At 35.0% G+C, this 26,870-nt stretch overlaps 1 protein-coding gene across 5 annotated transcripts in view; it reads right to left on the reverse strand.

Annotated features, from left to right (window-relative positions):
* DIAPH2 (diaphanous related formin 2) overlaps positions 1-26,870 on the reverse strand; it is a 906,017-nt gene that overhangs the window by 635,489 nt on the left and 243,658 nt on the right. For all 5 annotated transcript variants that reach the window (XM_064362655.1, XM_064362651.1, XM_064362641.1 and 2 more), the window contains 6 exons: positions 26,499-26,617; positions 24,482-24,598; positions 22,191-22,309; positions 18,719-18,783; positions 15,491-15,595; positions 7,011-7,328 (listed from right to left, as the gene is read on the reverse strand). In XM_064362655.1, coding sequence (XP_064218725.1) covers positions 7,011-7,328; positions 15,491-15,595; positions 18,719-18,783; positions 22,191-22,309; positions 24,482-24,598; positions 26,499-26,617 — 843 coding nt within the window. The remainder of the gene's footprint in view (positions 1-7,010; positions 7,329-15,490; positions 15,596-18,718; positions 18,784-22,190; positions 22,310-24,481; positions 24,599-26,498; positions 26,618-26,870) is intronic.

Raw genomic sequence — 26,870 nt, forward strand, 5'->3', positions numbered from 1 at the left:
GAACTACAAACCACTGCTAAACGAAATAAGAGAGGACATAAACAGATGGAGAAACATTCCATGTTCATGGTTAGGAAGAATCAATATCGTGAAAATGACCATACTGCCCAAAGTAATTTATAGATTCAACACTATCCCCATCAAGCTACCAATGACCTTCTTCACAGAACTGGAAAAAAGCACCTTAAACTTCATATGGAACCAAAAGAGAGCTCACATAGACAAGTCAATTCTAAGCAAAAATAACAAAGCGGGAGGCATCACACTACCAGACTTCAAACTATACTACAAGGCTACAGTAATCAAAACAGCATGGTACTGGTACCAAAACAGAGATATAGACCAATGGAACAGAACAGAGGCCTCAGAGGCAACACAACATATCTACAACCATCCGATCTTTGACAAACCTGACAAAAACAAGCAATGGGGAAAGGATTCCCTGTTTAACAAATGGTGTTGGGAAAACTGGCTAGCCATAAGCAGAAAGCAGAAACTGGACCCCTTCCTGACACCTTACACTAAAATTAACTCCAGCTGGATTAAAGACTTAAACATAAGATCTAACACCATAAAAACCCTAGAAGAAAATCTAGGCAAAACCATTCAGGACACAGGCATAGGCAAGGACTTCATGACCAAAACACCAAAAGCATTGGCAACAAAAGCCAAAATAGACAAATGGAATCTAATCAAGCTCCACAGCTTCTGCACGGCAAAAGAAACAGTTATTAGAGTGAATCGGCAACCAACAGAATGGGAAAAAATTTTTGCAGTTTACCCATCTGACAAAGGGCTGATATCTAGATTTTACAAAGAACTAAAACAGATTTACAAGAGAAAAACAAACAAGTCCATTCAAAAGTGGGCAAAGGATATGAACAGACAGTTTTCAAAAGAAGACATACATGAGGCCAACAAACATATGAAAAAATGCTCATCATCACTGGTCATTAGAGAAATGCAAATCAAAACTACATTGAGATACCATCTCATGCCAGTTAAAACGGCGATCATTAAAAAATCTGGAGACAACAGATGCTGGAGAGGATGTGGAGAAATAGAAACACTTTTACACTGTTGGTAGGAGTGTAAATTAGTTCAACCATTGTGGAAGACAGTGTGGCGATTCCTCAAGGACCTAGAAATAGCAATTCCATTTGACCCAGCAATCCCATTACTGGGTATATATCCAAAGGATTATAAATCGTTCTACTATAAGGACACATGCAGATGAATGTTCATTGCAGCACAGTTTACAATAGCAAAGACATGGAACCAACCCAAATGCCCATCGATGATAGATTGGACAGGGAAAATGTGGCACATATACACCATGGAATATTATGCAGCCATCAAAAACGATGAGTTCATGTCCTTTGTACGGACATGGATGAACCTGGAAACCATCATTCTCAGCAAACTGACACAAGAACACAAAACCAAACACCGCATGTTCTCACTCATAGGCAGGTGTTGAACAATGAGAACACACGGACATAGGGAAGGGAGCACTACACACTGGGGTCTGTTGGGGGGAAATAGGGGAGGGATAGCATGGGGAGAAATGCCAGATATAGGTGAAGGGGAGGAAGGCAGCAAATCACATTGCCACGTGTGTACCTATGCAACCATTTTGCATGTTCTTCACGTGTACCCCAACACCTAAAATACAATAAAAAAATAAAAAAATTTTTAAAAAGCCCCCCAAAAAAAGAGAGTAGATAATCATAACATGTAAGAACACAGGAATTTGGCAGGGAAGTTAGAGAAAACACATGAGGCATGGAAGGAGAGGGAATCCTGGCAGCAAGCCTGGCTGTTATCAGTTTAGAGCCCAGAGAAGCTCCCCAATGTCGGAAAAGGGTAAATAACATATCCCCAGTGGTCCAGATTCTGGAACACTGTGAACTCTGAGGATTCTAGCCATAAGACACCCACTCAGCCTCCACAGGCCCTGAAACTAGTCTTCAGTATACAAAGTTACCTGCAGTCTTGCAACGGCATTGCTCTAGAAAGGGCATTCACACTGGATCCCACACATGCCACTAAGACCGAAGCAGCTGCAGTATGGCAACAGATTGAGAGCCTAACCTCCATCAGACTACATCCTGCCCTGGGGCTGAATAATTCTCTATCTCCACATCCTTGGAGCCAACTGAAATCTCCCCACATCCACCCAAATGACTGAAGTGGTGTGACACTGGCTGGTACCAGCAATGAGACCTGGTCCCAGCTCTGTAGTCCACACAGTATCCTCCATCCCAGGAACATGTGGAGCAGCACACTGGAGAGGCCACAGGACAAGAGAGAATGGGACCGTATATTTAAAGTGTCAAAAGAAAAAAAAAAAAACTGGAAGCCAGTTATATATACCCAGCAAATCTATCCCTCAAAAATGAAGGAGAAATAATGTCTTTCCAAAACACACAAAAACTGAGGGAATTCAACACCACTAGACAAGCCCTATAAGAAATGCTTAAGGAAGTCCTACATATCTAAAAGAGAATATATCATCATGAAAGCATATGAAAGTACAAAACTCACATGTAGAGCAGATACACAAATGAGAAAGAGAAAGGACTCAAATGTTAACACTATAGAAAACTACCAAACGACATGGATAAACAATAATAAAGGAAAAAACCAAGGATACACAAACAGAAAACAATGAACAAAATGACAGGAGTAAGTCCTCACCTATCAATAATAAACTTGAATGTAAATTAAATTGCCCACTTAGAAGATATAGACTGGTTCAATGTATTAAAAAGAATGACCCAACTATATGCTTTCAACAAGAAACATATTTCACCTGCAAGACACACATAGACTGAAAATAATAAAATAGAAGATATTAAATTGCAAATGCTAACCAAAAGTGAGGAGTAAATATACACATATCAGATCAAAGATGTTAAATCAAAAACAGTAAAAGAGACAAAGTAGGTCATTATATAATGATAAAGGCATCAATTTAGCAAGAAGAGGTAACATGTCAAAATATATATGTACCCAACACTGGAGCACCCAGATAAACAAATAAATATTATAAGATTTAAAGGGAAAGATAGACTCTAATGTAGTAATAGTTGGGGACTTCAACATCCTACTCCTAGCATTAGACAGATCATCTAGGCAGAAAAATCAGCAAATAAACATTAGATTTAAACTGCACTTTAGAACAAACAGGCCTAAAAGACATTTGTGGAACATTCTGTCCAAAAGCTGCAGAATAAACATTCCTCCCATCAGCATAAAAATAATTCTCAAGGATGGATCATATATTACTATAAAAAACAAATCTCAATAAATTTTTAAAAATCAAAATCATATCAAGTATCTTCTCAGACCACAATGGAATTAAATTAGACATCGATTAACAAGAGGGATTTCAGAAACTATACAAATACGTAGACTTAAAGAACATGCTCCTCAATTAACATTGGGTCAATTAAGAAATTAAGAAAAAAATTTAAAAATGTATTAACATAAATGAAAATGAAAAAACAATGTACCAAAACCTGTGGGATATAGTAAAAGCAATGCTAAGAGGGATGTTTATAGCAGTAAATACCTACTTTGAAAAAGTGGAAAGAAGTAAAATGAACAGTTTAATTTTGCACCTAAAGGAACAAAAAAAGCAAGAACCAACCAAATCCCAAATCAGTAGAAGTAAAAAAATAATAAACATTAGAGCAGAACTAAACCATAGAGAGATTAAAAATACAACACAAAAGAGCAACAAAACAAAAAGTTGGATTTTTTTTAAAAGATAAAATTGATAAACCACTAGCTAGACTAACTAAGAAAAAAAGAGACCTAAACAAACAAAATCAGGAATGGAAGAGGGGATATTACAACCAATACCACAGAAATACAAAAAACTATCAGAGACTATTATGCATAACTATACATTAATAAGCTGAAGAGCCAGAGGAAATGGATAAATTACTGAATACATACAATCTACTAAGAAAGTTCCCTCAATAAAAAAGCCCCAGGACTAATGACTCTACTGATAAATTTTTCCAAACTTGTAAAAAAGAAGTAACACCAATTCTTGTCAAACTATTCCAAAAAACTAAAGAGAAGGAAATTCTTCCTAACTCATCCTACAAGACCAGCATTACCCCAATACCAAAACCAAATAAGGACACAACAATTAAAAAATATCCCTGATAAACACAGGCATAAACTTCCTCAACAAAATACTAGGAAACTGAATCCAACAGCACATCCAAAAGATAATATGCCATAATCAATGAGATATACCCCAGGAATGCCAGGATGGTTTAACATATACCAATCAATAAACATGATACATCACATCAAAAGAATGAAAGATGAAAACTATATAATTATCTCAACAGATGCAGAAAAAGCATTTGATAAAATGTAACATCCCTTCACAATAAAAACTCTCAATTAGGCAGAGAGGGAACATACCTCCACGTAATAAATGCCATATATGACAAACCCATTGCTAACATCACAGTGAATGGACAAAACATAAAAGCTTTTCCTCTAAGAATTTGAACAAGACTAGGATGCTCACTTTCACCATTCCTATTCAACATAGTACTGGAAATCCTAGCCAGAGCCATCAGTCAAGCAAAGAAATAAAGGACATTCAAATTGTAAAAGAGAACATCAAATTGTCCCTCTTTGCAGACAACATGATCTGACATTTGGAGATACCCAAACACCCCACAAAAAGCTCTTAGAATTAATAAATTCAGTAAGTTGGAGCACACAAAATCAACACAGAAAATGTATTAATGTTTCTATACCTGAACAACAAATTTGCTGAAAAAGAAATAAAAAAGCAGTCGCATTTACAATAGCCACAAAAAGATAAAAAACCTAAGAATTCTTTTAACCAAAGAAGTAAAAGAACTTTATAAGAAAAATTACAAAACACTGATGAAAGCAATTAAAGAGGACACAAACAAATAAAAAAAAACACAATGCTTATAGAATAAAAGAATTTATATTGTTAAAATGACCATACAGCCCAAAGCAATCTACAGATCCAATGCAATCCCTATAAAAATACCATTAACATTTTTTTCACAAAAATAGGAAAAATAACCCTAAAATTTATATGGAACCACACAAGAGCCTGAATAGCCAAAGCAATTCTGAGCAAAAAGATCAAAGTAGGACGTTCACTTCAAAATATATGACTATAGTAGTCAAAACACCATAGTACTAATGTAAAAACAGATATATTCACTAATGGAATAGAATAGAAAACCCAGAAGTAAATTCATATATTTACAGCTAACAGATTTGGCACAAATGTGCCCAGAATATGCAATGGGGAAAGGACACCCTCTTTAATAAATGATGATAGGAAAACTGGATATCCATTTGCAAAAGAATTAAAACTGACCCATATATCTCACAATATACAAAAATGGACTTAAAATGAATTAAAGACTTAAGCATAAGACCTGAGACTATAAAACTACTAGAAGAATATATACGGGAAATGCTCCAGGACACTGGTCCAGGCAAAGATTTTGTGGTAAGACTTGAAAAGCATAGGAAACAAAAAAAAAAATGGGTAAGTGAGGTTATATTCAACTTAAAAGCTTCCGCATAGAAAAGGGAACCATGAACAGAGTAAAGAGACAATCTGTTGAATGGGAGAAAATATCTGCAAACTATTTATCCAACATTAGACTATTGTTGGATAGTTCATTCTATTCCATTGGTGTATATATCCAGAAAATGCAAGAAATCCAAACAACAGCAACAAAACAAATAACCACATTAAAGAGTAGACAAAGAATTTGAGTAGACATTTCTCAAAAGAAGACATACAAATGGCCAAGATATATGAAAATGTGCTCAACATCACTAATCACCAGAGAAATACAAATCAAGATCACACTGAGATATCTTATTAGCATCTTATGCCAATTAGAATAGCTATTTTCAAGATGTGGACCAAAAGGAATTTTCATATACTACTGTTAGGAATGTAAATAGTACAGCCATTATGGAAAACCTCAATAACAGAATTACCACATGATAATGCTGTAATCCCACCACTGGGTATTTACACAAAGGAACGAAAATCAGAATATCAAAGAGATAACTGCACCCTCATGTTTATTGCAGCACTAGGCACAATAATGAAGGTATGAAATCAAGCTAAGTGTCCATCAACGAATGAATGGATAAAGAAAACATAGTATTGAAACATAATGGAATACTATCCAACTATATAAAAGAATGAAATCCTGTCATTTCCAGAAATATGTATGGAATTGTAAATCATTATATTAAGTAAAAAAAGCTGGACACAGAAAAGCAAATATATATTCTCACTCATATACAGGAGCTTTAAAAGTAGATATCATGAAGGTAGAGAATAGAATATTAGTTACCAGAGACTGGGAAGGGTGTGTGTGGGAGGTGGGAGGGTGAAGAGAGATAGGTTAATATGTACAAACATATAGTCACATAGAAGGAATAAGTTCTAGTGTTTGATAGCACAGTAAAGTGACCATAGTTAACAAAATATTATATATTTCAAATTAGCTAGAAGAGAAGATCTGAAATGTTCTCAACACAAACAGATGACAAATATTAAAGGCAATGGATATCCTAAACACCCTGACTTGATCATTACACATTCTATGCATGTAGCAAAAATCATATGTACCCCATAAATATGTACAAATATTACATATCAATTAAAAAAATTTTTAAAGAAAAGCTACATTAAAAGAATCAAAATTGCTTTTCACTTGTTGTATATTTCAAATAATATTGTCTACATCACTTTGATTTTCCTTTGTCTACTTCACAATGTCAAACTATCCGGAGAGTTTCCAATTATCTGGACCCTAAATTGACAGACAGACATAAAATGATGAACTCAGAAAGGAAGGGAAAGAGTCAGCAGTCATACTCTCAAACATTATACAATGCATACACATAGCAACGATCACCAACAGCTAGACAAAATCAAAATACTCTAGATTTAGTATTACCTTTGACCAATTAATTCTCTTCATGGACACTTCAGGTTTATAGATTTTTTTCTGCTTCATTCCGTAAGGTAGATCAACTGATAATCCTGGGGGACGAGGAATTCCTCCAAGGGGTGGTGGTGGAGGAGGTCCCCCAAATAAAAGTGGTGGTGGTGGTGGTATTCCTGCCATTCCAGGTAAAGGAGGTGGTGGAGGAGGAGGAGGAGGAGCTCCTCCGGGTAGAGGTGGTGGTGGTGGTGGTGGAGGCGGCCCAGCACCTGGCAATGGAGGTGGTGGAGGAGGACCTGGAATTCTTGATGAACTTGAGGGTACTTGTGCCTGAAATATAAATAATCCAAGTTTAAATGCTTATAAAATATAGTCGAAAAAATTGAGGAAATATATATCAATAGATATTTGTAGTTTAAGATTATATCTACCTTATTTTTGAAGATTATATACACTTTTTAAGTTATTACTAAAATATCTAAATATTTAGCAAAATCTAAAGGTTTAACAGTATATGAAAAAGACTTGTGTAAATTTTTTAATAAGCATTATAAATTCTGGACAGTGACTACTTCGTTAACACACGAATGCTAGGAAAGTTGGTATCTGATATGCTTTGGCTCTGCGTCCTCACCCAAATCATGATCACAAGTGAGCTCTCACGATACCTGAGGATTTTATAAAGAAATGTTCTCCTTTTGTTTGGCATTTCTTGCTACCACCATGTGAATAAGGATGTGTTTGCTTCTCCTTTGGCCATGACTGTAAGTTTCCTGAGGCCTCCCCGGCCCTGCGGAACTGGGTCAATTTAACCTCTTTCCTCTATAAATTATCCAGTCTTCACAGTGGTTCACGCCTGTAATCCTAGCACTTCTGGAGGCAGAGTGGGGAGGATTACCTGAGGTCAGGAGTTCAAGACCAGCCTGGCCAACATGGCAACACCCCATCTCTACTAAAAATACAAAAATTAGCTGGGCGTAGTGATGCGTGCCTGTAATCCCAGCTACTTGGGAGGCTGACGCAGGAGAATTGCTTGAACTCAGGAGGCAAAAGTTGCAGTGAGCTGCGATCATGCCACTGTACTTCAGCCTTGGTGACAGAGTGAGACTCCATCTCAAAAAAATAATAAAAAAATAACCAGTCTCAGGTATTTCTTCATAGCAGTGTGAGAACAGACTAATACAGTAAATTGGGAGTGGATAGTGGGGTGCTTCTATAAAGATACCTGAAAATGTGGAAGCGAATTTGGAACTGGCTAACAGGCAGAGGTTGGAACAGTTTGGAGGGCTCTGAAGAAGACAGGAAAATGTGGGAAGCTTTGGAACTTCCCAGAGACTTGTTGAATGGCTTTGACTAAAATGTTGATAGTGATATGGACAATAAAGTACAGGCTGAGGTGGTCTCAGTTGGAGATGTGAAACTTCTTGGTAAAGGGAGTAAAGATCACTCTTGCAATGCAGAGAGACTGGTGGCATTTTGTCCCTGACCTAAAGATCTGTGGAACTTTGAACTTGGGAGAGATGATTTAGGGTATCTGGCAGAAGAAATTTCTAAGCAGCAAAGTGTTCAAGAGGAAGCAGAACATAAAAGTTTAAAAAACTTGCAGACTGACAATGCAGTAGAAAAGAAAAATCCATTTTCTGGGGAGAAATTCAAGCCCTCTGCAGAAATTTGCACAAGTAATGAGGTGCCAAATGCTAACCACCAAGACAATGAGGAAACTATCTCCAGGGCATGAGACTTTCATGGCAGCCTCTCCCATCACAGGCCTGGAGGCCTAGAAGAGAAAAATGGTTTCCTGTGTCAGGTCCAGGGCCCCTCTGCTGTGTGCAGCCTCTTTGATGCCCTGCATCCCTGCCCCTCCAGCCAAGGCTGAAAGGGGATATGGTATAGCTCGGGCCATGACTTCAGAGGGTGCAAGCCCCAGGCCTTGGCAACTTCCATGTGGTGTTGAGCCTGCAGGTACACAAAAGTGAAGAACTGAGGTTTGGTAACCTCTAACCTAGATTTTATAGGATGTATGAAAACACCTAGATGTCCAGGCAGAAGTTTTCTGCAGGGGCAGAGCACTTATGGAGACTCACTGGTAGGGCAGTGCAGAAGCAAAATACGGGGTTGGAGCCCCCACACATAGTGGCCACTGGGGCATTGCCTAGTGGAGTTGTGAGAAGAGGGCCACCATCCTCCAGACCCCAGAATGGCAGATCTACTGACAGCTTGTACCATGAGCCTGGAAAAGCCATAGACACTCAACACCACCTTGTGAAAACAACCAGGAGAGGGGCTTCACCCTGCCAAGATACAGGGCAAAGCTGCCCAAGGTCATGGGAACCCACCTCTTGCATCAGCATGTCCTGGATATGAGACATGGAGTCAAAGGAGATCATTTTGGAACCCTGAAGTTTAATGATTGTCTTATTGGATTTCAGACCTGCAGGGGGCCTCTAGCCCCTTTGTTCTGGCCAATTTTTCCCATTTGAAACAGGCATATTTACCCAATGCTTATATCCCTGTTGTATCTAGGAAGTGATTAGCTTTTCATTTTATAGGCTCCTAGGCAGGAGGAACATGTCTTGTCTGAGAAGAGACTTTGGACTTGGAACGCTGGGTTAATGCTGCAATGAGTGAAGACATTGGGGGACTGCTGGAAGGGCATGGTTGTGTTTTGAAATTTGAGACATGAGATTTGGGAAGTGTCAGGTATGGAATTATATGGTTTAGCTCTGCATCCCCACCCAAATCTCACCTTGAATTGTAATAATCCCCAGGTGTCAAGGGTAGGACACAGGGAAAGAAAATTGAATAATAATTGATAATTCAGTAATGGGAGTCATTTCCCTCATGCTGTTCTCGTGATAGTGAATGAGTTCTCACAAGATCCAATGGTTTTTAAGCAGCTTTCACCCATTTGCTTGGCACTTCTCCTTGCTGCTGCCATGTGAAGAAGGATGTGCTTGATTCCCCTTCCGCCATGATTTTAAGTTTCCTTAGGCCTCCTAAGCTCTGCAGAACTGTGAGTCAATTAAACTTCTTTTCTTTATAAATTACCCAGTCTTGGGTATTTATTCATAGCAGTGTGAGAATGGACTAATATAGTATCCTCCAAGATTTTGTGAAATACTCCTCTGAAATAATGAAAAATTAACTTTGTTTATAAATATATGCAAAAAAGAAGTACAGTATATGGCTTGGGCTGGTAAGATTAGTTGGTTTGAATATGGGATAATTAATACAAGGTTATGGATTCAATTCCCTTGGGGGCTAATTAGCTTTATACAAAGAGTCTGTTTCATGGCACTAGTAACTTAGCTGGCTTTTAACACCAATAATAAATACTAAATAGCATCCATTTCCATAGTAATATATGCTTATCAACATTTTTATATTCATTATTTCTTTTGATCCTTATTATAACCCTGTAATACAGATAGGGCATTATTATCTTACCTTTATTTCACTGCTTAAAGATGAGGAAATTGCTAACTGCAAAAAAGTTAAATGATTTACCAAAGATTTCAGAGTCTGAAACATGATTAGGATTTCAATGTGGTTCTTCTCACATCCAATGCCATCCTCATTCCAATATAAAAGACTGCCTCTTCATCAATAGGTGCCATTTACAATGAGGACAATTAACTCAAATAGATAGGATTATGAGGAGAATATAACATTTCTATCAGAAAGTAACTTCAAGCTCATTATCTAATGACAACGGGTAACAGATGAAGGGGAACACTGCATGCCATAGAGTGTTCTTTTTAGAGATGATTAATCTGTATCCATTTCCTTAAACCATTACTGATCACAATGGTTTACTTTGCTAAATAAATATATATGAAAAGTAGAGCTGTTCATTATAAACATTCTTATGAAACCACTACCAATGAACATGCATCTGTCTTAATCAAGATATGACATTAGATTAACTTAATGAAAGCTTTAAAACTCATTAAGTCAGCCAAGGAAGCCATGAGTTTTTTGCAACAGGCCTCAGTCACTGCAGTGGCAGCTGTCTGGCCAGTGCCTTGGCATTCAATTGGGATTCAGGGGCTTCCTCACCTGTGGCTTTGTGAGGGCTGTCACTCCTGTTTAATGCAGTGGAGACCATGGGAAAAGCCTATTTATCATGAAACCTTCTAGATTTCACAATGGGTGTTTTTTGAATTTATTGACATTCCACATTTTGTTTACAAGGATTCCAGTGGCAATTGGTGAAACTCTGGTGAACGTATTCATTGGTGAAACTGAACTAGTAGAATTCCAGAAGGCTATATCCCAGAACGATGGGACTATTATAGGCATCCTATATTGAGGTGGATTGTCCATACTTTCTGTGATGATCGTGAAAAGAATTACTAAAGAAAAATGGCTATCTTTCGAAACTGAAAAGGCTGAATTGCAGATAAAGGAGCTGGAAGTATGAAGATTAATGCAGAAGAGATGGACCCTGGTATCAATATCTGACCATTGATTGGGCACTTATGGATCATTCTCCAAAGACAACTTCCAGCAATTAAGGATTTATTTCTCTAAATATAAAGTGCATTTTCTTTAGTGGAAAAGAAATTAGTAAATATATTCTGTATTTTTGTTCTCTGTGATGAATAAAAGAGCTTCTTACATTACTCTGTCTCTCAATGTTGGTTCATATTAAGGTTTTTGATTTGGGGGTTTTGTTTTACACTTTTAAGAAAGTTTAAAATGTACTAATGAAAAACTGGAGAAATAGGAATTTGTGAATTCCTAAAGTTATAGTAACTTTGAGAGGTGTTTTATTTACCTGACAAATGGAAGTTACAGAAGTCTAATTATATCAGGTATCAGTAATTGTAACAGTTTGTACAAATGTCCGTATTATAAACATCTGTATTATTGAGGGGAAACTCAGGATTTTAAGTTCCATAAAACATTGAACTAACTTTGTAAAACATTAACAACTTAATAAACAAATTTTCAGTCAACAAAAAGAAAAGCTAATTACATTTCTTGGGATAGGTTCATTTTTGACCTTTTTCATTCATTCATTTAGAGATGGTCTTGCTCTGTTGCCCAGACTCATAGTGCATTGCAGCCTTGAACTCCTGGGTTCAGGTGATACTCCCACCTCAGCCTCCTGACCAACTGGGACTACAGGCATGCACAACTACACCAGGCTAATTTTTTTTGTTTTTTTGCTTGTAAAGATGGGGTCTCACTATGTGGCCCGGGTCAGTCTCAATTCCTGGGCTCAAGAGATCTTCCCACCTTGGTCTCTCAAAGTGCTGGTATTAAAGGCAAGAACCACTGTGCCTAGCCTGCTCACCTTTACTGATAGAAATTTTCTACTTGGATTATTTAGTTGTTCTAACTAAACTTAGAAATATATCTTTAGAAAATAAATTGAAGCAAATTTTTAGAACAATCAATTGGAAGGACTGACCTATTTATAAAAATATTAAAGTTAATATTTTTATATTAACTTTATATAAGTCTTTATATAATAACTTTATATATTAACTATCTGTAAGTCTATAGGTAGACACGGTCATGGCAAGGTTTCCCATAATACTCACTGCAAACTAACTAGTTTATTCACATAGATGAATGTTTATGTATGTATATATACACACATACAACTAAGGTGTTTCTATACTTAACAAATGACCATCCTCTCCTGGAATGCAATTCTCCCTGAGGTTAGAAATAAATACAAGATTAAAATACGTAAAATTATTTTAATTTTACTTTTAAAGTAGCAAAACTATAGAAAAATCTGATTTTATAGTCTTAATTGAGATAAAAGAAATTGTGGAAAAATTAAAGGTTCAGAAAATTAGTAATTTATCCTACAAATTTTGTGTATGAAAGGATATTCTTCATACTTTAAAAGGTGAAATGTGTGTCTCATTTTTTAATTAATAAACAACATAATTCAAAGTAATACACATTTGTAAACGTCAATTTTTACCTCTATTAGATCATATTTATTTTGTGAATTTTATACAAACACAAAATGCTATTATTTAAATAAAATTTTACTAAAGTTAAATATATTATTTTACAAATTTAATGAAGAATCTCAAATATTTATATTAAATGCCACCAGTCTTTAAAAATCAAATCATATCAGCCTTTCTTTTCCCTCCCATGAACAATTAGGAATTTAATAATTAAATTAGGCTACCACAGCGTATCATAAATTGAATATGGTAAATGAATAATTTAGTATTTGACATTATTTTGGGTACACTAGAGAGTATACAGTCCTGTGCGGTGGCTCGCACCTGTAATCCCAGCTCCTCCTCGGGAGGCTAAGATAGGAGGAATGCTTGAGGACAGGAGTTGAGAATACTTCATGATTGTGTAGTTTTTACAGTTAATTTAACCAAGAGTAAGCAACTAACTATGTGGTAAAGACCTGTGCTAGGTACAGTAGGGCCTTGAATAAGAAATACACTGTCCTCAAGGTGTCTATGTTCTAGCAGAAGAAATAGAGCAGGTACACAAATATCCCATGAGTGGTCTAGAGAAGTGATATGAAAGTTCAGAGAAATTTGCTAATGGAGTTTTTGGTGAAGCTTTCCAAGGGATGTCCTAATGAACTCGGCCTTAAAGGATATGTTTCACATACACAGATGAGCAAAGGAGGGAATTTCTGACAGAGAATAGTACACGCCAATATTTCTCAACTAAGTTCTATGAAAACACTATTTCTAAGAGATGTTGAAGGATGTTCTGAGATAAAGGGTGCTGTGGTCAAATGAGTCTGAGAAATCTATGTAAAAAACAGGTAGACAGGTTTCTTCAATGTAGAATATCTGGGACCTTTAATATGCTAATGAATACTATGAATCTCCAAGATAAGAATTTCATGTGTACTCAATTTATTGGACTATGGAATGCTTTCCTCATGAACAACCTATTGGCACTTCTGTAACTAATATCTGGGAAATGCTAGCAGAAGGGTCAATCTGGAGATAGTAATTTCCAAATGTGAAGGGAGGAAAGGTGACTTCTGCAACAGAGGCTGTAGTTAGGGGAGCAGTCAGAGCCTCAGCTGCAAAGGGGAGATAAGGGAGGAAAGACCCATGCCAGAGGGTCTTAAAATTCCTGGTAAGGAGATTTTATTTCATCCTGATTGCAACAGGCAACAAGTGAACATATTAAAGCCTGGAGTAACAATAATCAGGGAAGTGTTTCAGGAAGATTAATTTGCCACTGACATAAAGGATGAATTTGAGGAAGGAGAAAAGTTAGGCAACAATTGTAATAGCCCAGGCAGGATGTCATAAGAGAGTAAACCTGAAGGTTTCTGGGTTTTGATGCAAAGAGGTGTAGTACGAGTGGACATGAAGAAAGAACAGACATAAAATAGTGATAAGCTTAATTTGTCAGTGGGTGGGGCAGAAAAAAGAGGAAGAAAACTCCAGCTTCACCATCTTTATATTGGGTGGTAAAATTTAAATAGGAAATGGACAACAAACTGGTTTAAGGAAAGAGAGAAAATCACAAAACTGGATTTGATTTCAACATGCAACAGGACCATCCTATGGGGCTAGCTAATCAAGAGCTGGAATTAGAAGACAAACTCAAAAGACTTGACACCTACCAAAAGGGGATATGTGAATGTATGATACTAAATGGAAAATTACAGGAAGAATATATAGAGAAAAGAAAAGAGCAGAGGACAGAACACTGCGGAATGTGACCATTTGAGGATGAAAAAATAAGGAGAAACTACATTCTCAATCATGTAGAAAAAGAAGTCTGAGAAAAAGAGAGGGAGGAAGAGAGATGGAGAAAGACATTGATTTATTAAAAAGAAATGATCAAATATTAGAGTTAAGTAGTGCAGGCAAAGGGTAGGAAAAGGCCCCTGGATTGGGTATTTTGGAGTTTGTTGGTGACTTTTGAAGTAATCTTTCATTAGACAGGTGGAAACAGATCTGTTCAATCAACAAACACCTACTGAGCACCCACTATGTTAGGACATCATATTCAATTTCTTAATTTTCATTTAAGACATAAAGTATATTGAGGAGAGTACATAATCAGTTTGAAAGTTTAGATATCTTAATTGAAATTTTAAGTGTATATGGGAGCTTTTCACCATAGAGAATGTAGGTGGAAATTTATTTGAGATTCAAAAAGATCTCAAGATGCTTTTGGGATAATTATAATCAATGAGCATTTCCACATTCTTTTTGAAAGAAAATAGTCTGTACCCAATTTTTCAAATCATCATGAAAATTTCATCTCAAAAACACTTTTGCCTGTGTAATACATTCTGTTAAAAATATTCAGGGCCATTTCAGCAACTAATGCTTTATTTTTTCCAAGCATTAAAATGATTTATTGTCCTGGAATATAAAATCTGTAGAGTTATTTCAACAAAAATGTAAAACTGCCAAAACGTCTGCTTCTGGCCACATTTTTCCTTCTATCTAACAAGATAATTTTCTACCATCGAACTCACTGTGACATGACACAAAGTCTATACCTTCTTTCATTACCTGGGTTCGAAGTTGCTGGATTTCTGCTTCAAGTTCTTTGATTTTCTCATCTCTTTTTTGAAGCTCAGCTTGAGCTTCCTGTCGAGCTGTGAATTCTTCATCGAACTGCAATGATCATCACCATCAATGTACAGTTAATAATAGAGTTTTGAGAAAGCTTTAAAGAACATTATATTTTAAATAAGTGGAGTGGTTTTTACTTAGTTGAATTACCAGATCACTCAGAAAATCACAGCTCATGATTATTTTCATAACAATTAAGTATACAAGTAGAGGTGGGGTATTGCTTGCGGTGGCAGTGGTAGTAAAGAAGAAACATGCCCCCTACCCAAGGTAAGAAAATGGATTTTCACTTCTGAAAAAAAAATACAAAGACAAAAAGGTAGACTGAAAAGTCTCTCTTCACACATATTGGACAATTTTATTGTTCTGTTATTGAAAATTCAATTTTAGAATTAATAATTTTAAAAATATTTCATCCCATACCTTTGTTTTTTTTTTTTTTTTTGAGACAGAGTGTCACTCTTGCACCCAAGCTGGAGTGCAGTGGCATGATCTCGGCTCACTGCAGCCTCCGTCTCCTGGGTTCAAGCAATTCTCCTGCCTCAGCCCCCACAAGTAGCTGGGATTACAGGCATGCACCACCACAACTGGCTAATTTTTATGTTTTTAGTAGAGATGCGGTTTCACTATGTTGGCCAGGTTGGTCTCGAACTCCTGACCTCAGGTAATCCACCTGTCTCGGCCTCCCAAAGTGTTGGGATTACAGGCATGAGCTACCACGCATGGCCTCATCCCATACTTTTAAGTTTAATGAATTAGAAAATGAAATCTAAAAATAAATCCTCAAGCAGTTTCAACTCCTTAACTATATTTCATCTTGAAAATAAATTGCACTTTTAGAATGCTCAAATGTATGTATCATAATACAAATTGGAATTGTTTCTATTACAATCTTAGTTGGCTAGAATCCATAAAGTGGTACTTCACAAACTCTGACAGTAGAATGCAGTAACAGCAGTCTCATTCATATGGGGTTAACCAAAACATTTGTATAGCATGTTCTGAGAGGAAAAACTAGAGGTTAAAATATGGAGTGCTAAAGCAAAAGACTCTGAATGGTTAATATTCCTCACTGTATCCTGCCCTAGCCCTTACCTCAGAGAGGACTCTAAGCAGGCACAAACCTGCCTGCACATTTACAGTGAATACTGCCTGGGTCTGGCTATAGAACATTTTATTTGCCCTTTATTGCCAATGTTGTTTCAAATCAATTTAGAAGTCTATACATTATTCTAACAATGTTATTTCTGTTTCTAAAAGTGATACATCTTACTGTCCAAAACCATCTTAGAGTTTGTGGAACAATACAAAAGTATGTTCACTGTTAACAAATATTCATCCTCATAGTAGCTTTGACGTTTGGAAATTATAAAATGCCATTCTGATCTAAGTCTGAAGAAAGAGTGGGTGAGCAAACTGGATAATAATAATGTTTGGATTGAACCTGAAATGCTTTTATTCATCTCTTCTTGAATCCCTAGAAAATGTCCCACAGATCCTGGTCCAAATATTCTCTAATTTCTTTACATTTCAAACCCACCCCAGATCCTTGGAGTGAAGGATGTATATATCCTTCACTCAATGACCTTGCTTTCCTACTTCATTAAGAAGATGGATGTCCTGCAGTGTGAGCTTGTTTGCCTTTACTACTATCCATGTTAAGATTTATCTCAATCTATACTCCCATCCCCACTTCCAAAGTTAGCTTCTCCTATGTGCTTCTAAATCATGGCACCCGCACAAGCACACTATACACAATTTTTCCTCTATAAATGGTTCATTAGTATGTTGAAGGAGAGGCACACAATGTTTCTGCTTTTAATTTAAAATTACCTTAATCTGCAAATACAGCAAACAGGAATCACAGAAGCCTGAAATATGTGAGCCGGAAGAGGTCTTCTTACAAGTCCACTAATTTTATTCTTTCCTTTTAATGATGAAGAAACTAAGATCTAAAGAGAGTAAGTGGCTTACCCAAAGTCACAGCTAATTAGTGGAAAAGCTGAGATCAGATCTTACAACTACTGCCTCTCATTCTAGCACTTGTTAAAAATGACTTTATACTGCCTCTTAAAATGACCCAGAACAAGAGGATGCATGTAGCTAACCACTGGGAGACCATACATGTTTTCATTCTAAATGTTAGTGATGAAACTAAAGCATCAAACACTGAAACTTTTTTCTGTTGCTTCAGGACTCCTTTTTCCATAATATATATGCTGACAAAAAAACTTCAGCAGACAGATAATCACGATTTGCTCTAGTCTTATAGTGTCTAATCACAGTACCAGCCAAAAATTAAGGAGATTCTAAGATGTTTCAAAGGTAATTTTAAATGTGCCACTTAAAACAAGAACATTAGAAATATAAAGGTCTACTAATCAAAAAGCATGCATTTTCTTTCACCAATAAAAATGACAGCTTCACACAAACATTTTATGCTTAAGCTCTATTCTAGTAACTGAAAGAGCAAAGACATTTCTTCAGATGCCTGGAAGTAACTTTTTCAGTAATACGCAATAATTTCTAGAGTGATAGCAAAAGTGATTATCTAATCTCCAAGGTAAGTCATAACTTTGAAGAGACAGCAGTATATAAGCACAATCCTTCTGCCTGCACCCAAAAGCAGAGAAATACTATACTAATGTTTAATAGGTTCTAGAACAAAAAAAGAGAAACTTCTGGTATAAGTTAATAAAATTATAGCTATGCTTTCATGAAACAAGGAAAAGACAAGCTTAGATCTAATGAAATTCAGATATTCATAAAGCTGGCATTTACTCAAAGGCATTTATGACATTAACACAGAAAGAAAAGGGATCATCAAATTCTACCAGGCCTACATGATGTAGCAGCATCACTTACAAAATGATAATTATTTTGTAAGTGATGTAATCAGCAATGTAATTTTATTCCATTTATCACTTTAGTGTAATGTGGCTAGTGTTTTTTTTTCATAATGGATTAAATGTGATGAGGAGGGAACAATAGCAACTTTATCTTATAAGGAAATAAATCAGTATTCCATGGCTATGTTTGAATGCAAAAATATAAAGTACCACATAACTGAAACATTTAGAAGGCCTCACCTTAATAAAGAAGGTAGAATATTTCTGTGATTAAATTATTAACCTAACCATTAGGGCTAATATTTTATAAGCTTACCTTCTTTGAAAACTCTGCGGCTTTTTGTTCACTTTCTTCAACTTTTGCCTTGTTCACACAAGAATCTATTAAGATTAATCAAAAGTGATTCATGAGATCACTAGACAAAAGATGTCTTCTAGTCTATAACTCTGCAATGCAGACTATCATTTCTATGTCAATTGTTACTAAATGGAAATTGACCTATACTGCACATAAAACACAAATACCATATATATTCTTTCTTTAGCACACTAACTGAAATCAACGATAGTACTGTAGAGGCACAAAACCAAGCATCCATAAATATATTCACTAAATTACTGTTTTTATAGGTATTCAATTATTTTTCAACTATAAAACACTTCAAAAAACCATAGTTTATTATGGGTGGAGAGGTGGCAAAGACTCCATGTTTAACATTAATAGTAAGATATGAATAGTGTTAGTAAGATTTAAAATTGTCCTATAAAAAAGCTAGAGATAGAATAACATTCAACAATTCAGGCTTCTTCGTGAAAAGATTTTTACTTAACTTCTGATCTGGGGCAAAATGTATCATGTACATGACGAAACAAACTTGAAACTTCTCAGGTCCAATGAAACACTTCAGAATATAAATAACTGAAGAACAATTTTTGGGAAATATTGTATCTCTCACTATTTTATATATATAGAAACTCTATTCTGTATCTAGCCATTCCACACTTATTTATCAAAAAGAAATAAAAACATATACTGGTACCCAGAATTGTATATGAATATTCACAGCAGTTTTATTTATCATAACCCCAAACTGGAAAGAACCTAAATAGCCCTTAACAAGTATATACATAAACAAACTGTGGTATATCCATATACTGGAATACTACTCAGCAATATAAAGGAATGAACTATTGATACATGCAACATAACAACATGAATGAATCTCAAAATAATTATGCTGAAGGCAAGAAGACAGGTAAAAAAAATATGCTGTATGTTTCTATTTTTAAAAAAATTTTTAAATGCAACTAATGAGAGAAACTATAAAATGTAACTAGTAACAGAGAGATCAGTAATATCCTAGGATGGAAAAATGTGGTAGATATGTAAAGGAAGAACTAAAAGGACAATGCAGAAATGTTAGGGAGTAACAATTATGATTAGTATCTTGACTTTGATGACGGTTTTAAGTGTATATATTAATAGCAAAATTTATCAAATTGTATACCTTAAATATGGGTAGTTTTTCTTACGTTAAATATACCTCAATAAAGTTGATTTTTTGTTTTGTTCTTTTTTTTTTTTTTTTTTTTAATGTGTAGCTGGAGCAAAGCAACTGAGGAGGAAAGCAGGAAATGATGAGGTCAAAGAAGAGCCATATCTAAGTTGTGTTAGCCACGGTGGTAATGATGTTGATTTAAATTTAAACGGAAAGGCATTAGAGAGTTTCAGGAAGAGATCTGATACGTTCTGATTTATGAAAGATACCATACTTGAAGTAACTGTGAAATTAAAAGAGACTCTAATCTCTTCAGGTCCAAGTCATCTTAAAATAGAGATCCACGGGTCTCCTAGAAGTTCTTGCAGCACCTGATAATTTTTGTGTATGTGAACATATGTGTGTTCTAATCAAAGTTCCAAAGCATTTGTCAACTTCTCACAAAGAATTTTGTCCATAAAATATTAAGACTCACTCACATATTTGATTTAATCAATTTTAAAGTTGAGAAAACTAAAACCTAGAGAAGTTAAATGATTTGTTCACAATCGCAGAGATGACATGTGGATAAGATCATAATGGGTTTATGATGCCGACTATCCTCTCTCACCTGATCCCTTCATCTCTCCTCACTCAACACTTTTAATTAATGGTATAGAATTGGAAGTACCTGGCACACAGTACACGAAACAAATGTCTGTTGAACACTGAATACTACTTGACTAAATTATTATTTTTTATATGTATTCAATTATTTTTCTACTATAAAATACTTCAAAAAATTATAGTTTATTACAGATAGAGAATTGACAAAGACTCCATGCTTAAGGTTAATAAGATCAAAATCAACAGTAGAGTATGTGCGCTAACTATGGTCCATATGGATTATAAGCCAATACACATATTTGAAAATAGTCGCTTATGGCACCCTCAACGAAAAGCAAAATAAACTTGTCAAACTCATTGAAAAATGCAATGAGGCTAGCATTCACATTCACGGCTGGGTAAATTGGCACAAGCTTTCTGAAAAGCATCTGGCCTTTGAAAGTTCATACCCTCACAGAAATCAATCCTAAGGAAATAATGAGAAAAAGACAAACATTTATATACAAGAATGTTGACAGCACATTCATTTATACTTGTAAAAATCTAAAAACAATTATAAATGCACAAAAAGAAAGGACTGGTTACAATGTCTATGGTATTTTACAAAATGGAATACTATGCAAACATCAAAAGTCATATTTTGAAGGTTAATGTGGAAAAACTCTCATAATGCTCCAAGAAAAATCAGCATACAGACTGATAGATAGGTCATAAAGAAAGAGACATAAGGAAATGTACCAAGCTGAAAAGGGAGTGATCACGAATGTAATTGGTGTTTTGTCACTTATCTGAGTCTCCAGATTGCCTGAAATAAATATGCATTACATTTAAAACAGAAATAATACATAATAAATAAGTTATCCATCTTTGAATGTTACTGTTTATCTGCCTTGTGCTATGGAGTGAAAAATAATATATAATTGGCATTAAATAGCTGTTGTTTTCTTTAAAGATAAGACAAATGAATTCATGCTTGAACCTTAACAATAGTAATTCCAATTAAGTATAAATAAGACTGCTTAGCCATAAGGCTAGATAGCATAGCACATTTCACAAGGGAAGGTTCAGATCATCCTTCCAAGGTTGTCCTGAAAAGTACTGCTAACTACCAGTCTTGGATGCTATAAGGTCATTTCCTTAGTGATCTAAGGAGATGAATATGATCACCTCAAATTTTTTCTAATTCTAAGGTCTATGAAAATATAAGTTGATCTATTTGTTAGCCTTAGAAGGTCTCAAGTTATTGAAATGAGCCTGTTTTTCTTTTCTAAAACTTGAGCACTAATAACATAATGAGACCCCATTGTATACATGATTTCGACGAGACCACTAAGGTACCAGTATAAAATGAATTAGATATTTCAGAGTCATGTTTTTAAAATAGTAATGCATTCATCTATAATAATATGATGGGTTTTTGTGGGGCACTAAGCTTAAACTACCTCCCGGAGTGTGGGAACTTATCAAATAGGTTAGTATTTCTAATCACACAAGAAGAACTCTCAAAATCATTATAATTAACAATTATAACAATTGAGTACCCAGAGACACAGAGATTTACCAGATACGAATAGAAGTTCAGTAAGAACTGAAACTTCTTACCGAACTTCTTCACTTAAAAAGTGCTTATAATACAGAAGGTATAAAACACAATCAGAGGACAATGAGGATTATGTTACATACCTATCAGATGAGTGAAATCAATGTCTAATCTTTGTCTGTACTTGAAGTCTGGATCCATACCACTGCAGTGTAGCACTATCTGTGAAACACATTCTTCAATTATTTTGTAATACTGTGGCCTGAAAAAGAGAAAGTATTCATGAATGCCTTTCTATGCAGGCAAATCAATTTTCTTTAGAAGAGAGTCAACACATTAGAAGAACTAGGTCTTTTTCTGAAGTTGTTCAAAAAAATCCTGCAGCCACTACACTCCCTTAGGACAAGTATGCCTAAGCTTAAGGATGGTCTGGGTGTTACAGCACCAAACCACTGTGATGTAATCAATGACATCTAGTGACTTAATAATCTAGTTTGTGGGGATTCATGCTTCTGTTCAAAGATACTTATCAACTTTTTCTATTTACTTATGCTATTGTTTCTAAGGTTAATAAAAACAAATGAGCCATTAGTCCTACATTCATAGATACAGAAACGGTTCTAGGCATCCACAGGTTCTCAATTTCAATAAGGGATGAGTTTCTTCACATTACGTGGCAAGCAATGTTTTGAATTTACTACAGCACTCTTAGTCAAGATAGCGATAACAGCTTACAAAACTGGACAGAGCCACTTATGTTACAAGACTATTCCAAGGATCTATTTATGCAACACATTTTAAAAGATCCATTTTATAAAAACATACACACTTAATATGCATGGCTATTGCTTCGATTTGTTTAAAGTGTCAGAGGTTTTAAAACATATCCTAATTCTGTAATCTATCAAGGTAATTCTGGCTCTAAAAATGACCACTCACATACTGCAAAATTTTTAAAAGGCACTTTTGCATTAAAATTTGAGTAAGATTTAGTACTTGTCAGGGCATAATAAATTCAACGGAGAAAAATCAGTAGTAAGAAGTACTACTATAGACAAATTACGATATAAACTTCCCTAAATACAGTGTGCTGATAACTAGCCAACCTACTAAAAGTGTGTAAATGAAGCCAAATAGACTCTAATTGCTCTTCTATGTCTTTAGTAATGGGTCTGATCCCAAGAATAAGAATAAATAGCAATATATATTACACATCTGAGGTTTTTTCAAGTCATCATCAGGTCGAGAGTAAATAATACTGGATTATAACCTCAGTCTAGTCAATGGCTAAATAAGGAAAACACAGCTGTTCTCTTTCAAGCCAGGTTAATCATCCATGTGGAATAAAATGCTTGCCACACTTCTGCCTCACATGGATGTTCTTAGGATGAAAAACATGCCATATGATGGTAACTTCTCATTTATTCATAGTTGCTGAGAAATGGATACTTTCACATAAATGACATTTCCCAGGTAACTGAGTATCTATGTGTAGATTTTACATTTGTCAGAACTTAATTTAAAATACAATAATTTCAATGTATTACCAGCCTTACTGTTTAAAAAACAGCACAAAATTTAATATTTTAAGCATTTTTTATGTCTCTGTAATGTAACGATGCCCATCAAATTATTGTACTGGTCTGAACTATAATAGTTCTCTGTGCTGCTTTACAGCTGTAATTTTTGTTGAGACTGTGCTGACCTCATGGTAGCTTTCCTTTTCCCTTTAATCAAGCAGGTTTTGAGAAATCAAAGAACCTAGGTTGTCAGAATTTCACGCAAATTAGAGTATGAAGGACAACTAAGAGTCTCTTGAACAGTTAAATATAATATCATGGTCACCAGCCTGTGGATAATTTCAGTCACTCAGAAGCCTTTGCATAACTTTCTGGTTTTCAGATATATTCCCTATTAACTAGATTCTGAAACTTTTAACTTTAGCAGTTATTATCATACTCATTTATTTTGAAGGATGACATTACTAGACATGAAATTGAAATAACAGCACTATAATTTTCTTAGATGTTAAGATCACATTCATTAGTAAATACTGTAATAAGAGAAATAACAGTAAAACCTTACTTAATATGCACAAGATAAAATCTTTAAAGTTCTACCCCAGAATCTTCAGTGCTTTTTCTTTGATATCACTATCTAGCAAATAAAATCCATTGCAGGGGCAGTGCAATCTGTTGGGTTCATTGCTACCAAAGTCCTATCACTGGAGTACCCCATTTTTAAAAGTACATCTCTCTCTTCTGGCCAAATTTAAAAAATGAACGCCTTTTAAAAAATGTTACCTAAAGAAATCAAACTTTTATACCCTTTGTGTATATATATGCACATATTCTGTAGGCCCCACTACATTGTTCATTTTCCTTTAATATCCAATTCAAATTATAAATATAGTACTCTCATAACTGCCTCTTACCTGATATAATAATCATTTCTGATAAGCAAAAAATGTTGTAGAATGGATAAGAAGTAATTTTCAGCAGCAGTGTCCTTCAGCATATTATATAGAAGATGATACACTTCATTCATATCAGTAGAAAGTAAAGGAAAAAAATTAAAGATTCTTGATGGAAGTTTCATTCATAACAAAGGTGTTTAACTTTGTAAAACATCGACTTAAAATCTTGCTTCCATTACTATTTCTAAACCTTCAACTCTATGATCCAGTATTTAAACATCTGCATAAAGTAATGATTCTATGGAATCATTTTGATCTTTTAATTAGAGAGACATACCTCAAGAGCATGTCCAAGACCATTTGACTATCAAAATCTTAAATGATCTGTTATTCATATTTTAAACTCCAGATTATAGCTCGTACCATTGGAATAGCCATGCCATCAGTGAAAACAGTTTCCTTTTGATCTCCCTGTAGTTGTGATAGAGGACCTATATTATTCATGCAAATCACTACTACTCTATTTTCACTGTCACATAAGATAGAAGGCAAATGAGCATGCTGTAAACTGCTAAAAGATCACAAAATCAGTTTTATTTTATCCAGATGAAATACTTACTAAATCTGAAATTATTATTGTTTTCATTCATTTGTATTTCACTATTTGATAAAAAATGAAAAGTAGAGACAAGATATAAAGAGTGGTAGAAATTTAGATGCTTTTAGTAAACTAGAAATCAGATTTCAAAAATGGATCCATTTTTGTAATAAAAGTGAGAACCTGGAAAAACCAAGGTAAAATAAAGATAAAACATAAGATGTAATTCAATATCCTAAAATAACCTAATATGTCAACATTTTCTCCAAAGTAGAATTAAGCACATGATGGCTTATTTCTTAGACCCCACATAAGAGTGTTGTGCTAAAGTCTCATGAGGTCCTTAAATGGCTACAAAATGGATACAAAAATAGCTTTATGGTGAAGTTTGATTATAAGAGAAATCTATGTAAAGATAATAATTGATATGAAAAGCATTTAATATTATAGAAGCCACAGTAGACTGGTGTCACTAATGATGAATAAAAATTACTAGAAATTATTCCTTATAGTAACATTATTCATTGCATACACATTTATCCAATACCTATGTGTAAGACTTTCATAGATGCACTGAAGGAAAAAAGATTAAACATAATATTTCTGCCCTCAATCTCACAGGGGCACAAAAGTGTACATAAATAAAATAGAACAAACAAAGTACTTTGGGTATTTCAAGGAGGAGAATATTACTTCCAGCTTTGGAGGGTGGGGGCGAGGGTTGGAAAGGGAAGAAAACATCACTGAGCAAAAGTCCAACGCAAAGGTCACTTTGGTTCTGATGTGTTTCCCAACTTCACCACAATCCATTAAGAAACATAACAGGTGAGAAAAAAATGGCCAGCAATGCTATGACAACCATGTCTTAGATCTAAAATCATTTTATATAAAATTGTTGCCATCGGAAGCTTATATGCTAGCTGTATTTGGCTCAGATGCTTCTACCACACAGCCTTGTTATAGTCAGATACTATTGCACCTAAACATTTTTGTTATTGCTAAGAAACACAAATATTTGAATACAGACATTTATTTGAATTGCACTGTATCTCTAAGTCACTGAAGCTTGATTTAATAAACTGAATAAGTATTTTACCTATAGTCACATATGAATGCAGTGAACTTTTCCCAAAAAAAATCCTTACATGTAAGATATATTGCCTTATGCTCTTCTTTATTCAAGATCACTGAGCAGAGTATACCTATAATACTGTGAGCCATTGTGCAGATTTCAATACACTCTGTGTAAATCATCAGAACAGCGTGACAATTCCTCAACATGAATCTCAAGGACAGCATCATAGTGAGGTTCTAATATAAATAAATGGATATAAATTGGCCTGGCAGACAAGAACTCTAATAATGGTCCACAAAATCGCCCACAAATCCCTTTCTCACAATGCACACAAAATTGTTTTGTGGTTTGTCAAAGGATATTCCATTTCTGCTCGAATGTCATTGAGACGATGTGATAATTCAGTTAGGTCGTCTTCTTTGTTTTCGTCAAATACTTTCAACTGAATATCAAGCTCATCATTCTCTTTTTCTTTCAGATCCTAATATATAAACATAAAACTTAACACATGAATAACAGTTTGACAACAGCATATTTAGGTAATAAAGGGCAGAACACAATTATTCATTTATAAACACAGAAGCAATTTCAAATACTGACGCGGGCACTTGGTTTTCTGAAAGTAAATGTAGCTAAATTTTTCTATTTCAAAATAAAAGAACCTCATTGCATTCACTTCATTTTTTTCCATGCCCTACATTTTGATTATTCACATTAAAAAATTAACGATCAGT

This window comes from Aotus nancymaae, unplaced genomic scaffold (genome assembly GCF_030222135.1).
Source record: "Aotus nancymaae isolate 86718 unplaced genomic scaffold, 86718_ANA_hifiasm-v0.15.2.pri h1tg000004l, whole genome shotgun sequence".
Lineage (NCBI taxonomy): Eukaryota > Metazoa > Chordata > Mammalia > Primates > Aotidae > Aotus > Aotus nancymaae.